Source organism: Triticum aestivum, chromosome 3B, assembly GCF_018294505.1.
Source record: "Triticum aestivum cultivar Chinese Spring chromosome 3B, IWGSC CS RefSeq v2.1, whole genome shotgun sequence".
Lineage (NCBI taxonomy): Eukaryota > Viridiplantae > Streptophyta > Magnoliopsida > Poales > Poaceae > Triticum > Triticum aestivum.
In genome coordinates, this window is record NC_057801.1 from 543,325,181 (window position 1) to 543,342,427 (window position 17,247).

Genomic DNA, 17,247 nt, shown 5'->3' on the forward strand with positions numbered 1-17,247 from the left:
TGCTGAGGACAAACATCGGTTGCGCCTGGAGTGTGACGATCTGGACAATCACCGACACGTTCACCATTGATAAGGGTGTCCTCCCTCACCGTTGCTCACAAGGTCAGGATTGGGTACCTCGTCGCCTTCAAGGTGGTGACTCCCGTCACCCTGAAGATGATCGTCTTCAAAGACGACAACGTCGAGGTGGTGGCCAAGCGCAAGAGGCACGAGGGGGCCTTTGCCATGAATCTCTAGGCACCTTTAAGGTTTTTGCATAGGATGTTTAAGACTTCGCTGAAACTGTTTGTCATTTAACTACATATGAGCATGTGTTTAGGATACCGGTTTACGGTTATATGCTATGCATGTTTGTCTACGTTGTGCCTATTTGTGTACTTTAACCTTGTCACTCCAACAATAGATTATCAGAACATATTTGTTGCATGTAATCAAACACCCACACTCTACATCTTCCTAAAACAGCCTGACACCATGCATGTGATTCTACTCGGCCTAGGGACGATGCAGGCAAACAAAATATGTGCAAAACATGGATTTTAGCACTAAGGGCTAGTTCTTTTGGGAGCTTAAAAAAAGCCTCCCCTCCCTAACTTTTTTCATAAGCCGCATCTCTTGTTCTTCTAAACTAATTATGGGATAAGTAATATAGAAGTCTCAACAAACTTAGAGGGAGGTTTATTTCTTAAACTGGAAAGAGGCAGCTTAATTTTTAAGCATCCCAAAAGAACTGGCCCTAAGCAAGGCCCGACCTCAATCACATATGCAAATACATAAAAAATGATGCAGACTACCAAGCGCGCCCTTGGTGATGATGGTGTGCCATGGGACACTTTTGACCATTCGATCTCCATCTAATGCATGTGATGTGAAGTAAGATGCGGTATATTTGCATAAAGACCCACCTGTCCGCCACTCATTTGCAACAAACCCATGCCTCCCCCCGCCTCATCCAAACAAATAAGAGGAATGAATTTTGGGTCAAAGCTACTAATATATTTTTAGTTATATATACCATAAGTAGGGAGTTTTCAAGTTTGTGAGCGATGCAAGCCACATGCGCTTTGATAGTTCGTAGAAAACATGTTGTTTCAAATTCAAATAATTATTTTCGGTTGAGAATATAAATATGGTTCTTTCCATCACCCAATCATAACTCAACAATCCTCCTTTTGTGGGTAGTATCAAGCCACTATCCAACATCAGTGTGTTGATCATCACAAGAACAAAATGTTAATATCATCAGTGTTTAAAATAAAATAAAAATTGCAAGCTGAAAGGTGCATAATCCATTTAGGAGATCAAATTGTATATTACTGCTCAGCACATCACATTTGTTCTCAGAAACACAACTGCTGCAGCAACTAACAATCACTCATAGATAGAAATGCTTGATAAGAAGGAACTTGCGGTAGTTCGAGTGAACAATTCCAATATGAACTCAGAAGATCCATCTTTCACATTCTAGACAACTCAACAAGTAGATTTGACCAACAGGCTTGGGAAAGCACTTCTTCTGATTAAGATCGATGTGATTTTCACTCTTCAACATTGACAAGTTCATACTCCACAAGTGAAAGATTGTTGTCCTCCTTTACACCGAAGCTTGCTGGTTCAGTTACTTCAACACGGCCCCATTTGTCAACAGCAAGCCTCATTGAACCTTTGAACATATCAATCTTTGCATTGCGGATAATGACAGTGTTGCCAGGCTTCAAAACATCAACTGTGAAAAGGTATATGCTTGTTATATCGCCAAAGTGAACCAATGTTTATCAAACCAGTCATGTAATCATGCATTTATGATAGAGCATTTGTGCTCGAGCACATGAGTCGAGGATCAACAAATTTCAGTAAAGCATAAAAGGAATATATTATGTACGGATTTAATTTCCTGTTCCTAAGCATACAAAGTAGATTTGTCATATGATCATTTAATTATGCATAATGCATTAATGCTTATTGCCATAAGTAACAATAAAATAAGCGGGAAAACATGATGCACATAATACAAAATTAATATGATCAAAGCATAGTGTGAATCAATTTTACACTCTTTTGAACCATGATCTGTCTAACCATATAATGTAACAACAATCTACCAATCGACTTGACCAGGTGTGCCTTAAAGCCTCTGTATCAAGCTAATAAACCTGTATAACAATTGATTGGTAAATGAGCCCGGGTGAACTTAGGGAAGAGCTCCATTTTCAGTGCACAGAGAGCTTTCAATAAGATAGATATTCCTAGTACTTAGTAGAATTTAACAAAAAAAAAACAGGCAACCAGGGCATTTCTGTTTCATACGCACTTCCACAAATATACACACACAAAAAACACTTACTCCCCGAGTAAGTGTCTAAACGCTCTTATATTTCTTTACAGAGGGAGTACTATACTGCATGATGGATTAAACACACTTTCCAGTTCACTTGCCACTTGGGATGTATTTTGGATTTGTTTTATATCTTCAGTTTTTCACAATCCGATTCTAGGAGCATAATACAACATAAATGTGTTCTGCCGCATACACGGACCTCCGTGATAAGTAACAGATAAAAAAACATAGTATACGGTACTTTCATGTGCCAATCCAAGATGTACGCAGAGCGCGAGAATCTCAAGTCAAGTCAATGTGTCTATCGGTCACGAGTACTCGCGCATGACGCCAAAAAAAGAGGGCAGATTACGACAGAGAAGCAGGAGAACAGATCGTACCCTGGTCGTTGCGGGCGGTGAAGAGGACGCAGCCGGTCTCGTCGCCGATGAGGCACTCGGCGATCCTGGTGGGCTTGGCGGCTGGGCCGGGGCCGCCAGCGGCGCGGGCCTTCTGGAGGACGGTCTTGGAGCTGAGCACCTTGGCGACGAGCGTGTGGCCGCTGGTGACGGGCTTGAGCTGATCCACCTTGACGAACACCGGCTTCCGCTTCGCCGCCGCCGCCGTGGCCATGGAGAGGGATACAGATAAGGGTTGGGAGAAGGATTAAGGGGGTCGCGGGTCTCTTGGCAGGGCCAAACCCTAGATGGGGTGGGGGCGAGTTTAATATGGGATGGGAAGGTTGCGCGAGTCTCAGCCTGCGATCGAGGAGGCCACTAATGATGCGGAGGAGTCGTTAAATTAGGCGTTACTAACCATTACGAGGTGGAAGGGCGAATAGCGTGGCAAGATAGTCAAATGGTGCTTATCCGTTTCTCCTTTCCAAAAAGGTGAAAACTGAAAAGCCACAGCAGCCCGTCAGTGCGGAATATAGCCTGCTTGCCGTGATTGCCTACCAGCTACGCTGCTAGTACTAGCCGCATTTCTTTTCTTTCAGTGACAAATCCCTGCTCTAGACGTTTGGCTTGCGTTTCGTCTGGTTTTCTTCAAACATATAAAATGTACTCTACCGCTTGCCTAAAAAGTTCATCTCAGCCCCACACGAAAAGATAAGCAAGCATTACATAAGACTAGCCATAATGAAAGTAACTTAGGTAGTAATATAACGCACCCCAAGACATAGATGCTTATGTGGCATGAAGTTAATAAGGAAAGAGGTGCTTGTGGTTGTTAGAATAACCGTATAGGAGATGTATAGGGTTAGGAGTCTGTTTCAAATCATGTACCTCATCTCTATCTCTTCTTCTCCCCGATCACCTTCCTGGTCGATCTCTCGATCTCTTTCTTTGTAACTTGTATGCCAAGGCTTTTGCCCAATATATACACGCGGCCCGAGGCAAAGGGTTCAACGCTTCCTATATCGTTTCACATGGTAACAGAGCCTCTTCCTCATTAGATCGAAAGAGATTGCACCTAGCTACCTCCGCGATCAATATCATGTTCACCGCCGCCGCTGCCATGACGCCAAGCACCATGGGTGCGCTCACCACCACCTCATCTTCCACCTCCACCAACACCACCTCCCTCGGATCGCCATCACAAGAGAAGCTTACGAGGGGCAACTTCCTGCTCTGGAAGGCCATCGTGCTCCCTCAGATCAGAGGCGCACAGATGGAGCACCACCTCGCCGAGAAGAGCCCGCCACCGCCTGCCACTCTCACCATTACCAAGGACGGTAAAGAAGAACAAGTCGTCAACTTTGCGAGATCCCTCTGGTATGCACAGCAGCAACAACTTCAAGGATATTTGATGGGTTCCTTTTCCCGTGAGATTCTTGCACAAGTCGCCACGTTCCAGACGCCGACCGAGGTGTGGCTCTCCATCCACGCCATGTTCGCTGCTCATAGCCAAGCCTAAGAGATCAACACTCGCATCGAGCTCACCAGCCTCAAGAAAGGTAATATGTCCATGGCTGACTACCTTGGCAAGATCAAAAGCCTAACTGATGAAGTCGCAAGCTCGGCTGCGGCACTCTCTGATCCGAATATCGTCTCCAAAATCCTCGCTGGCATGGACATGGAGTACAACCCGCTGGTCTCTGCGCTCGCCGGCAGGGTGGAGCCAATCACCGTCCAGGAGCTCTACAACCAACTGCTCAGTTTGATGCCCGCCTCACCCTCCTCCATGGCGGCGACCTTCGGCAATCCTCCGTCAACTCTGCCTCCCGTGGTCGCAGCCGTTGGCGCGGTCACCAAGGGCAACGCGACGGTGGGCGCGGATGCGGCGCCCCTCAGGGCGATGGTGCTCTCTCTGGTGGGGGCTCTGGCTCTAACGGTGGGGGCTCTGGCTCCAACGGTGGGGGCGGTTACAACACTAGCGGCGGCGGTGGCTTCAACAACAACAACGGTCGTCGTCCTCCTTCATGTGGTCGCCCTCACTGCCCGCTTTGCAAAAAGTCTGGCCACGAGGTTATCGACTGCTGGCATCGGTACGACAAGGACTACATGCCCGGCGCCGGCCATGTTGCTGCTGCCATGCGTGAACAGGGCGGCGACGGTGTCTGGTACATTGACTCTCGCGCCACGGACCACGTGACCAATGAGCTCGAGTAGCTTGCCCTTTGTGAGCGGTACCACAACAACGACCAGATTCACATCGCCGACGGTGGAGGTATGGATATTTGTCACATCGGTCAAGGTTCTATTAATTCCCCTACACTTAAATGTGATCTAGTTCATGTGCTTCATGTTCCACAAGCTAACAAGAACCTTGCATCCATGTCTCGTTTAGCCACCGACAATAATGTCTTTTTTGAAACTCACCCTCGTTATTTTTTCATTAAGGATCGGGCAATGAGGGAACTCCTTCATCACGGTAGATGCGTTGGAGGGCTCTACCGTGAAGCTGCTTACATATTGGGCATCAAGATCTATAGAGATACATCCAGACGCTTGATAAGATTTTTTGAAATGATGTAGAATTTTTCTGGAAAGCATAAAGGAGTGTTTGAAAGGAGTTTTTCAAAGAAAGACCTCGGTGAAGCTGCTTACATATTGGGCATCAAGATCTATAGAGATACATCAAGACGCTTGATAAGATTTTTCAATGAGTAAATACCTTGACAAGTTTTTTGGAAGAGTTCAAAATGGATCAGTCAAAGAAGGACTTCTTGTCTGTATTACAAGGTGTAAAGTTGAGTAAGACTCAAAACCCGACCATGGTAGAAGAAAGAAAGAGAATGTGAGTCATTCCCTATGCCACAGTCATAGGTTCTATAAAGCATGTTGTGTTGTGTACCAAACCTATTGTGTACCTTGCCATGAGTTTGGCAAGGGGGTACAAGAGTAGATCAGTGGACAACGGTCAAAATTATCCTTAATGAGGACTAAGGAAATGTTTCTCGGTGATGGGGGTGATAAAGAGTTCGTCGTAAAGAGTTGCGTCGATGCAAGCTTTTACACCGATCCAGATGACTCAAAAGTCTCAATCTGGATACATATTGAAAGTGGGAGCAATTAGCTGGAGTAGATCTATGCAGAGCATTGTAGACATAGAATATTTCCAAAATACATATGGCTCTGAATGTGACAGACCCGTTGACTAAACTTCTCTCATAAGCAAAACATGATCACACCTTAGTAATCTTTGGGTGTTAATCACATAGCAATGTGAACTAGATTATTGACTCTAGTAAACCCTTTGGTTGTTGGTCACATGGCGATGTGAACTATGGGTGTTAATCACATACAGATGTGAACTATTGATGTTAAATCACATGGCGATGTGAACTAGATTATTGACTCTAGTGCAAGTGGAGACTGAAGGAAATATGCCCTAGAGGCAATAATAAATTTATTATTTATTTCCTTATTTCATGATAAATGTTTATTATTCATGCTAGAATTGTATTAACCGGAAACTTAGTACATGTGTGAATACATAGACAAAACATAGTGTCCCTAGTATGCCTCTACTTGACTAGCTCGTTAATCAAAGATGGTTATGTTTCCTAACCATAGACATGTGTTGTCATTTGATGAACGGGATCACATCATTAAGAGAATGATGTGATGGACATGACCCATTCGTTAGCTTAGCATTATGATCGTTACAGTTTCATTGCTACTGCTCTCTTCATGAGTTATACATGTTCCTCAGACTATGAGATTATGCAACTCCCGAATACTGGAGGAACACTTTGTGTGCTACCAAACGTCACAACGTAAATGGGTGATTATAAAGGTGCTCTACGGGTGTCTCCAAAGGTGTTTGTTGGGTTGGGATAGATCGAGATTATGATTTGTCACTCCATGTTTCGGAGAGGTATCTCTGGGCCCTCTTGGTAATACTCATCACTATAAGCCTTGCAAGCATTGTGACCAATGAGTTAGTTGCGGGATGAAGTATTACGGAACGAGTAAAGAGACTTGCCAGTAACGAGATTGAACTAGGTATGATGATATTGACGATCGAATCTCGGGCAAATAACATACCGATGACAAAGGGAACAATGTATGTTGTTATGCGGTTTGACCGATAAAGATCTTCGTAGAATATGTAGGAGCCAATATGAGCATCCAGGTTCCGCTATTGGTTATTGACCAGAGATGTGTCTCGGTCATGCTCGAACCCGTAGGGTCCGCACGCTTAATGTTCGATGATGATTTGTATTATGAGTTATGTGATTTGATGACGGAAGTTGGTTCGGAGTCCCGGATAAGATCATGGACGTGATGAGGAGTCTCGAAATGGTCGAGACATAAAGATCGATATATTATAAGGCTATACTCGGACATCGGAAAGGTTCCAAGTGATTCGGGTATTTTTCGGAGTACCGGAGAGTTATGGGAATTCGTCGGGGGAAGTAGTGGGTCTTAATGGGCCATACGGGAACGGAGAGAAGGGCCTCAAGGGGTGGCTGCGCCCCCCCCCCCCATGGGCTGGTCCGAATTGGACTAGTAGGGGGCGACGCCCCCTCCTTCCTTCTCCCCTCTTCCTCCTTCCCTCCTTCTCCTACTAGGAATAGGAAAGAGGAGGGGAATCCTACTTGGACTGGGGAGTCCTAGTAGGATTCCCCACACCTGGCGCGCCCCCCTCTGGCCGGCCTCTTCCTCCCTCCCTCCTTTATATTCGGGGGAGGGGGGACCTCAAAGACACACAAGTTGATCTTTAGCCGTGTGGGTGCCCCCTTCCATAGTTTTTCACCTCGGTCATATTGTCGTACTGCTTAGGCGAAGCCCTGCGCTGGTAACTTCATCATCACCATCACCACGCCGGCATGCTGATGGAACTCTCCCTCGACCTCAGCTGGATCTAGAGTTCGAGGGACATCACTGAGCTGAACGTGTGCAGATCGCGGAGGTGCCGTGCGTTTGGTACTTATCGGTTGGATCGCGAAGACGTTCGACTACATCAACCACGTTACTTAACGCTTCCGCTTTCGGTCTACGAGGGTACATGGACACACTCTCCCCCTCGTTGCTATGCATCACCTAGATAGATCTTGCGTGATCTTAGAATCTTTTTTGAAATTACTGTGTTCCCCAACATAAGGCCCATTTAACTTCCCCCGGTGAATTCCCGTAACTCGCCGGTATTCCGAAAAATACCCGAATCACTCAGAACCTTTCCGATGTCTGTCAGATTTCGGGATCCGGCAACCCTTGAGAGGTTCAAACTCTGGGGTGCGTGCGGAGATCTCAACCTTCCTAGCCTGCCTACTCGTGATCCTCCCTAGCCTAGCGCGTCAAGCTCACAGAGACACAAAGACACAGAGATTTATATTGGTTCGGGCCACCATTGTAGTGTAATACCCTAATCCAGTGTGGTGTGGTGGATTGCCTCGAGGGGCTATGGATGAACTAGTACAAAGGATGAACAAGCCTCAGGAGGTGAGGTATTCTTGAGCTGGTGTGGTGCTCGGGTCGGAATGGATCTCTCTCTCCCCACTATGGTGGTGTCTAAGTCCTATATATAGTGGCCTTGGTCCTCTTCCTAAATATGAGCGGGAAGGGATTCCACAACGGCGGGATTTGAAAGGGGACAAGTAGTACAGTCTATCCTAACAAAAGTAGTCTTCGCCTGCGAAAAGCCTCTGGTCGTGACATTGTGGTGGGCTCGGTGATGACCTCCGTCCTGCCGTCCTGGAGGTCTTGGTCTTGTTGCACCAGAATGGAAACCTTTATTTGATTCCTCGGGACTCCGCACCTGTGGCTTGCCTCCCTTGCAACAAAGAGGAAACCTGTGCTCTGCACCCGCCTGGTGCCTGCCTGGACTTGGTCGTCATGGCTCACGTCAGCTGAGCCCCATGAGGTAGCTGCATAGAACTCTCTTCCCCTCATGAGCCCTCCTGAGGAGGCCAACTCCTTCGGGGGTCTTGGCGCCATCCCCCTCGCGAGGCTTGGCCCCTCGCGAGGGTCTTGTGGTGTTGATGTCGAAGCTGGGCCGTACGAGGCCGTCGATGGAGCCACGTGGTGGGCCGTAGGCATGCAGGACTGGATACCCCCAAGTCCAGGACGCCGACAGTAGCCCCTGGGCCCAAGGCGCGCTCGCACTTGGCCTCCAGGCGAAGCCAAGGGGCAAGTATGGAGTGCTGGGGGCCCTAACTGCCTGCGGCCTTGATGATGCGTGGCAATTGATTGGACGTGGGCGACTCCGTTTCCCCATGCTGCCTCGACAAATGCTCTAGTCTGACAAAAAGGGGTGCCGCCTGCCGCCAGGCTTTCATTGCTCCTTCTTCGTCTTGCTCCAGATCCCCTTCTCCCCACAGCAGAAGAGCTCACCAGATCTGCTGATTCTCCACCAAATCTTCTTCCTGATGGCCGCCGAAAAAGCCATGGCTTCCTCCTCGACTGTCGGCTCCACCTGGTACGAGCCAGGGGCTGATGGCGCCCTGCGTGACCGGGGAGAAGCTCCAGACAACGCTCCTCCTGACGGCGAGCAACAACAACAATGAGTGAGGAAGACCGTGCTCCGGGTCGCCACCGCTGCCCCGGAGCCCGCCGGCAGCAACTTCTTTCCCTTCTTCATGCACAACGTCTTCTTCGGGCTGGTACCTCCATTCTCCCCCTTCTTCTTTGCCATCCTTCACCACTATGATCTCCAAGCGCTCCACATCCATGCCAACTCCATCCTCCTGATGTCCCTCTTCGCCTTCTATTGTGAGGCATTCATGGGGGTGCTGCCCTCCGTTGCCCTGTTTCGCCATTTCTTCTATCTTCGCAAGACCGGCGACAATCCGGTCGGGTGCATCGGTTTTGTCGCGGTGCGGGGTGGTAACGCAATCTCCCGCGCCGGGAAGAAGGTGGAGGATGCCGTGAAGAGGTGGGTGTTGATGAATGCCAACAGCTCCTAGAGCTCGCTGAAACTGCCGACTACATTCACTATCTCCGATAAGTGGTGGAAACCTGAGAAGATCACCGACCCTTCCCTAACACCGTTCGTGAGGAAGATGGACAAGGAGCTGAAAGACGTGAAGCTGACGGGGGCCATGCTCATTAGGGAGTTCTTGAAGCAGCACGTCGTGCCGCTTCAAGACCGCCCCCGTCCCTTGTGGAAGCTTGGTGGTGACGATGACAAGATCCGCCTGCGCCGAGACCCCCTTCCCGAGGAGCAGCTGAACAAGGTGTTGCTCTACCTGACAGGAAAGGACCTGAGCAACCCTCCAGAGGGCTGGCTTCTGCTGTACTGCCGTGATGACGCCGAGGAGGTCGTCGTGGCCATGCCTGTCTTTGACGAGCTCAGGTTTGTGCGACTGGGGTCTTCCTTGCCACCTACTATCTTGGTGCTCCTCTCCTTCGATGGCCAGTCCTCCGAGGCCACCGAGGATGAGGTTGTGGACGAATCCTCTGCCCCGAAGCAAAGGGAGCTCCTGCGCGACCTTCCTAACGACGATGATGATGACGAGCCCCCGGTGGTGGAGGTGCCGCACCCTCCAGGGGTCACCATGAGGTCTGGGGTGGCCTCCTTAAAGTAGCACAAGCGAGCAGTTGCGAAGAAAAGCAGGACCGCGGTGATTTCTCCGGGCAGCAGCCCACCTTCGCCGACGCTGCCCCAGGCGGCGCCAACCGCAAGCTCTCCTGCTCCCAAGAGCTCGGCGCCTGTTGCTCCGCCCCAGTGCCTGCTGCTGATCATGAAGAGGCGCTACGCCTTCGTCGACCAGTAAGTTTCTCCCTTATCCTTGCTTGTTGGTTCTTGAAGTCATGTTGAGCGTATTCTCCTGTCGTTAGGCAACAGTCGCCGAAGAAGAAGAAGGAGGGCACGGAGGTCGTTGTTGCTGCAAGCGATGGAGCGGCCCCCGCGGCCCTAGTGAAGAAGAATGCCGCAACCCCCGCAGCTCCAGGGGCAACGCCAGCTCCGAAGGACGTGGATGCCCGTCCTTAGGAGGTGCCGGTGCCGTCGGCAGGCCTGACTCCTTCGGCGCCTAGTCTTCCTGCAGCTGCTGAGGACAACTAGCCTCCGGAGCCCTCGGTCCTTCATGAGGCTGAGTTTCTTCTGTCCTGGCGCTGAGGGCGTCTCCCCCTTTGCCCAGTGCGTGGCCAACTCATGGTGTTCCTGCTCCCTCCGGGGCCTTGGAAGAGGCAAGGGTGGCGCTGGTGTTGGGGAACGTAGTAATTTCAAAAAAAATCCTACGTACACGCAAGATCATGGTGATGGCATAGCAACAAGAGGAGAGAGTGTTGTCCACGTACCCTCGTAGACCGTAAGCGGAAGCGTTATGACAACGCAGTTGATGTAGTCGTACGTCTTCACGATCCGACCAATCCAAGTACCAAACGTACGACACCTCCGAGTTCAGCACACGTTCAGCTCGATGACGATCCCCGGGCTCCGATCCAGCAAAGCTTCGGGGATGAGTTCCGTCAGCACGACGGCGTGGTGACGATGATGATGCTCTACCGGCGCAGGGCTTCGCCTAAACTCTGCGACGATATGACCGAGGTGGAATATGGTGGAGGGGGGCACCGCACACGGCTAAGGAACGATCCGTAGATCAACTTGTGTTCTTGTCCCTAGAGGTGCCCTCCTGCCCCCATATATAAAGGAGCCAGGGGGGAGGAGGCGGCCGGCCAATGAGGGCGCGCCAAGGGGGGAGTCCTACTCCCACCGGGAGTAGGACTCCCTTCTTTCCTAGTTGGAATAGGAGAAGGGGGGAAAGAGGAGGAAGAGGGGAAGGAAAGGGGGGGCACCGCCCCCCTTCCCTTGTCCTATTCGGACTAGGAAGGGGAGGGGCGCGCGGCCCCCTCCTGCCTCCTTCCCTCTTCTCCCTCGAGGCCCATGTAGGCCCAATAACCCCCAGGGGGGTTCCGGTAACCTCCCGGTACTCCGGTAAAATGCCGATTTCACCCGGAATGATTCCGACGTCCAAATATAGGCTTCCAATATATCGATCTTTATGTCTCGACCATTTCGAGACTCCTCGTCATGTCCTCCATCTCATCTGGGACTCCGAACTCCTTCGGTACATCAAAACTCATAAACTCATAATATAACTGTCATCGAAACCTTAAGCGTGCGGACCCTACGGGTTCGAGAACTATGTAGACATGACCTAGAACTATTCTTGGTCAATAACCAATAGCGGAACCTGGATGCCCATATTGGATCCTACATATTCTATGAAGATCTTTATTGGTCAAACCGCATAACAACATACGTTGTTCCCTTTGTCATCGGTATGTTACTTGCCCGAGATTTGATCGTCGGTATCCAATACCTAGTTCAATCTCGTTACCGCCAAGTCTCTTTACTCGTTACGTAATGCATCATCCCGTAACCAACTCATTGGTCACATTGCTTGCAAGGCTTATAGTGATGTGCATTACCGAGAGGGCCCAGAGATACCTCTCCGACAATCGGAGTGACAAAACCTAATCTCGAAATACGCCAACTCAACATGTACCTTCGGAGACACCTATAGTACTCCTTTATAATCACCCAGTTACGTTGTGACGTTTGGTAGTACCCAAAGTGTTCCTCCGGTAAACGGGAGTTGCATAATCTCATAGTTACAGGAACATGTATAAGTCATGAAGAAAGCAATAGCAACATACTAAACGATCAAGTGCTAGGCTAACGGAATGGGTCATGTCAATCACATCATTCTCCTAATGATGTGATCCCATTAATCAAATGACAACACATGTCTATGGTTAGGAAACATAACCATCTTTGATTAATGAGCTAGTCAAGTAGAGGCATACTAGTGACTATATGTTTGTCTATGTATTCACACATGTATCATGTTTCCGGTTAATACAATTCTAGCATGAATAATAAACATTTATCATGAAATAAGGAAATAAATAATAACTTTATTATTGCCTCTAGGGCATATTTCCTTCAGTCTCCCACTTGCACTAGAGTCAATAATCTAGTTCACATCGCTATGTGATTTAACACCAATATTCACATCTGCATGTGATTAATACCCATAGTTCACATCATCATGTGATCAACACCCAAAGGGTTTACTAGAGTCAATAATCTAGTTCACATCGCTATGTGATTAACACCCAAAAGAGTACTAAGGTATGATCATGTTTTGCTCGTGAGAGAAGCTTAGTCAACGGGTCTGTCATATTCAGAGCCGTATGTATTTCGCAAATATTCTATGTCCACAATGCTCTGCACGGAGCTACTCTAGCTAATTGCTCCCACTTTCAATATGTATCCAGATTGAGACTTAGAGTCATCTGGATTGGTGTAAAAGCTTGCATCGTTGTAACTTTTACGACGGGCTCTTTTATCACCTCCATAATCGAGAAACATCTCCTTAGTCCTCACTAAGGATATTCTTGACCCATGTCCAGTGATCTACTTATTAGATCAAAATTGTATTCCTTTGCCAAACACAGAGCAAGGTATACAATAGGTCTGGTTCACAGCATAGCATACTTTATAGAACCTATGACTGAGGCATAGGGAATGACTTTTCATTCTCTTTCTATTTTCTGCAATGGTCGGGTCTTGAGTCTTACTCAACTTCACACCTTGTAACACAGGCAAGAACTCCTTCTTTGACTGTTCCATTTTGAACTATTTCAAAAATTTATCAAGGTATGTACTCATTGAAAAATCTTATCAAGCGTCTTGATCTATCTATATAGATCTTGATGCTCAATGTGTAAGCAGCTTCACCGAGGTCTTGCTTTGAAAAACTCTTATTCAAGTATCCTTTCATGCTATCCAGAATTTCCATATCATTTCCAATTAACAATATGTCATCCACATATAATATTAGAAATGCTACAGAGCTCCCACTCACTTTCTTGTAAATACAGGCTTCTTCAAAAGTCTGTATAAAACCATATGCTTTGATCAACTCATCAAAGCATATATTCCAACTCCGAGATGCTTGCACCAGTCCATAGATGGATCGCTGGAGCTTGCACAATTTGTTAGCACCTTTAGGATTGACAAAACCTTCTGGTTGCATCATATACAACTCTTCTTTAAGAAAACCATTAAGGAATGCAGTTTTGTTTATCCATTTGCCAGATTTCATAAAATGCGGCAATTGCTAACATGATTCAGACAGACTTAAGCATAGATACGAGTGAAAAACTCTCATCGTAGTCAACACCTTGAACTTGTCGAAAACCTTTTGCGACAATTCTAGCTTTGTAGATAGTAACACTATCAGCGTCCGTCTTCCTCTTGAAGATCCATTTAATCTCAATGTCTCGCCGATCATTGGGCAAGTCAATCAAAGTCCATACTTTGTTTTCATACATGGATCTTATCTCAGATCTCATGGCCTCAAGCCATTTTGCGGAATCTGGGCTCACCATCGCTTCTTCATAGTTCGTAGGTTCGTCATGGTCTAGTAACATAACTTCCAGAACAGGATTACCGTACCACTCTGGTGCGGATCTTACTCTGTAAGACCTACGAGGTTCTGTAGTAACTTAATCTGAAGTTTCATGATCATCATCATTAACTTCCTCACTAATTGGTGTAGTAGTCACAGGAACAGATTTCTGTGATGAACTACTTTCAAATGAGGGAGCAGGTACAGTTACCTCATCAAGTTCTACTTTCCTCCCACTCACTTCTTTCGAGAGAAACTCCTTCTCTAGAAAGGATCCATTCTTAGCAACGAATGTTTTGCCTTTGGATTTGTGATAGAAGGAGTACCCAACAGTTTCCTTTGGGTATTCTATGAAGACGCACTTCTCCGATTTGGGTTCGAGCTTATCAGGTTGAAAACCTTTTTCATATAAGCATCGCAACTCCAAACTTTAAGAAACGACAGCTTAGGTTTACTTCTAAACCATAGTTCATACGATGTCGTCTCAACGGATTTAGATGGTGCCCTTTTAACGTGAATGCAGCTGTCTCTAATGCATAACCCCAAAACGATAATGGTAAATCAGTAAGAGACATCATAGATCGCACCATATCCAATAAAGTGCGGTTACGACGTTCGGACACACCATAACGTTGTGGTGTTCCAGGTGGCGTGAGCTGTGAAACTATTCCACATTGTTTTAATTGAAGACCAAACTCGTAACTCAAATATTCGTCTCCGCGATCAGATCGCAGAAACTTTATTTTCTTGTTACGATGATTTTTCCACTTCACTCTGAAATTCTTTGAACCTTTCAACTATTTCAGACTTATGTTTCATCAAGTAGATATACCCATATCTGCTCAAATCATCTTGTGAAGGTCAGAAAATAACGATACTTGCCACGAGCATCAACACTCATTGGATCGCATACATCGGTATGTATTATTTCCAATAAGTCAGTAGCTTGTTCCATTGTTCCGGAGAACGGAGTTTTAGTCATCTTGCCCAAAAGGCACGGTTCGCAAGCATCAAATGATTCATAACCAAGTGATTCCGAAAATCCATCTTTATGGAGTTTCTTCATGCGCTTTACACCGATATGACCCAAACGGCAGTGCCACAAATAAGTTGCACTATCATTATTAACTTTGCATCTTTTGGCATCAATATTATGAATATGTGTATCACTACGATCGAGATCCAACAAACTATTTTCATTGGGTGTATGACCATCAAAGGTTTTATTCATTTAAACAGAACAACAATTATTCTCTGATTTTAAATGAATAACCGTATTGCAATAAACATGATCAAATCATATTCATGCTCAACGCAAACGCCAAATAACATTTATTTAGGTTCAACACTAATCCCGAAAGTATAGGGAGTGTGCGATGATGATCATATCAATCTTGGAACCACTTCCAACACACATCGTCACTTCACCCTCAACTAGTTTCTGTTTATTCTGTAACTCCTGTTTCGAGTTACTAATCTTAGCAACCGAACAAGTATCAAATACTCAGGGGCTACTATAAACACTAGTAAGGCACACATCAATAACCTGTATATCAAATATACCCTTGTTCACTTTGCCATCCTTCTTATCCACCAAATATTCAGGGCATTTCCGCTTCCAGTGACCATTTCCTTTGCAGTGTAAGCACTCAGTTTCAGGCTTTGGTCCAGCTTTGGTCTTCTTCACGGGAGTGACAACTTGCTTGCCATTCTACTTGAAGTTCCCTTTCTTTCCCTTTGCCCTTTTCTTGAAACTAGTGGTCTTGTCAATCATCAACACTTGATGCTCTTTCTTGATTTCTACCTTCGTCGATTTCAACATCACGAAGAGCTCGGGAATCGTTTTCGTCATCCCTTGCATACTATAGTTCATCACGAAGTTCTACTAACTTGGTGATGGTGACTAGAGAATTCTGTCAATCACTATCTTATCTGGAAGATTAACTCCCACTTGATTCAAGCGATTGTAGTACCAGACAATCTGAGCACATGCCAATCTGAGCACATGCTCACTAGTTGAGCGATTCTCCTCCATCTTTTAGCCATAGAACTTGTTGGAGACTTCATATCTCTCAACTCGGGTATTTGCTTGAAATATTAACTTCAAGTCCTGGAACATCTCATATGGTCCATGACGTTCAAAACGTCTTTGAAGTCCCGATTCTAAGCCGTTAAGCATGGTGCACTAAACTATCAAATAGTCATCATATTGAGCTAGCCAAACGTTCATAACGTCTGCATCTGCTCCTGCAATAGGTTTGTCACCTAGCGGTGCATTAAGGACATAATTCTTCTGTGCAGCAATGAGGATAAACCTCAGATCACGGATCCAATCCGCATCATTGCTACTAACATCTTTCAACACAATTTTCTCTAGGAACATATCAAAATAAACATATGAAAGCAACAACGCAAGCTATTGATCTACAACATAATTTGCAAAATACTACCAGGACTAAGTTCATGATAAATTTAAGTTCAATTAATCATATTACTTAAGAACTCCCACTTAGACAGACATCTCTCTAGTCATCTAAGTGATCACGTGATCCAAATCAACTAAACCATGTCCGATCATCACGTGAGATGGAGTAGTTTCAATGGTGAACATCACTATGTTGATCATATCTACTATATGATTCACGCTCGACCTTTCGGTCTCCGTGTTCCGAGGCCATATCTGTATATGCTAGGCTCGTCAAGTTTAACCTGAGTATTCCGCGTGTGCAACTGTTTTGCACCCGTTGTATTTGAACGTAGAGCCTATCACACCCGATCATCACGTGGTGTCTCAGCACGAAGAACTTTCGCAACGGTGCATACTCAGGGAGAACACTTCTTGATAATTAGTGAGAGATCATCTTAAAATGCTACCGTCAATCAAAGCAAGATAAGATGCATAAAGGATAAACATCACATGCAATCAATATAAGTGATATGATATGGCCATCATCATCTTGTGCTTGTGATCTCCATCTTCGAAGCACCGTCGTGATCACCATCGTCACCGGCGCGACACCTTGATCTCCATCGTAGCATCGTTGTCGTTACGCCATCTATTGCTTCTACGACTATCGCTACCGCTTAGAGATAAAGTAAAGCAATTACAGGGCGTTTG

The 17,247-nt window shown here is 46.5% G+C and overlaps 1 protein-coding gene and 1 pseudogene across 1 annotated transcript; one reads left to right on the top strand and one right to left on the bottom strand.

Annotated features, from left to right (window-relative positions):
* Window positions 1-1,274: 1,274 nt before the first annotated feature.
* Window positions 1,275-3,182, bottom strand: LOC123070811 (uncharacterized protein At4g28440). The gene is made up of 2 exons (XM_044494156.1): window positions 2,719-3,182; window positions 1,275-1,726 (listed from the first exon to the last, which is right to left on the bottom strand). The coding sequence occupies exons 1-2, from the start codon at window positions 2,948-2,950 to the stop codon at window positions 1,539-1,541; spliced, it is 420 nt and encodes a 139-aa protein (XP_044350091.1). The 5' UTR covers window positions 2,951-3,182; the 3' UTR covers window positions 1,275-1,538.
* Window positions 3,183-4,345: 1,163 nt separating this feature from the next.
* Window positions 4,346-4,484, top strand: LOC123073140 (uncharacterized; annotated as a pseudogene).
* The last annotated feature ends 12,763 nt before the right edge of the window (window positions 4,485-17,247 follow it).

Bases quoted from the DNA above. Each gene is read 5' to 3' on its own strand.
- LOC123070811 (XM_044494156.1), bottom strand. From the start codon at position 2,950: ATGGCCACGGCGGCGGCGGCGAAGCGGAAGCCGGTGTTCGTCAAGGTG. The intron at 1,727-2,718 runs GTACGATCTGTT...ACCTTTTCACAG, and splicing joins CACCGCCCGCAACGACCAGG to TTGATGTTTTGAAGCCTGGC.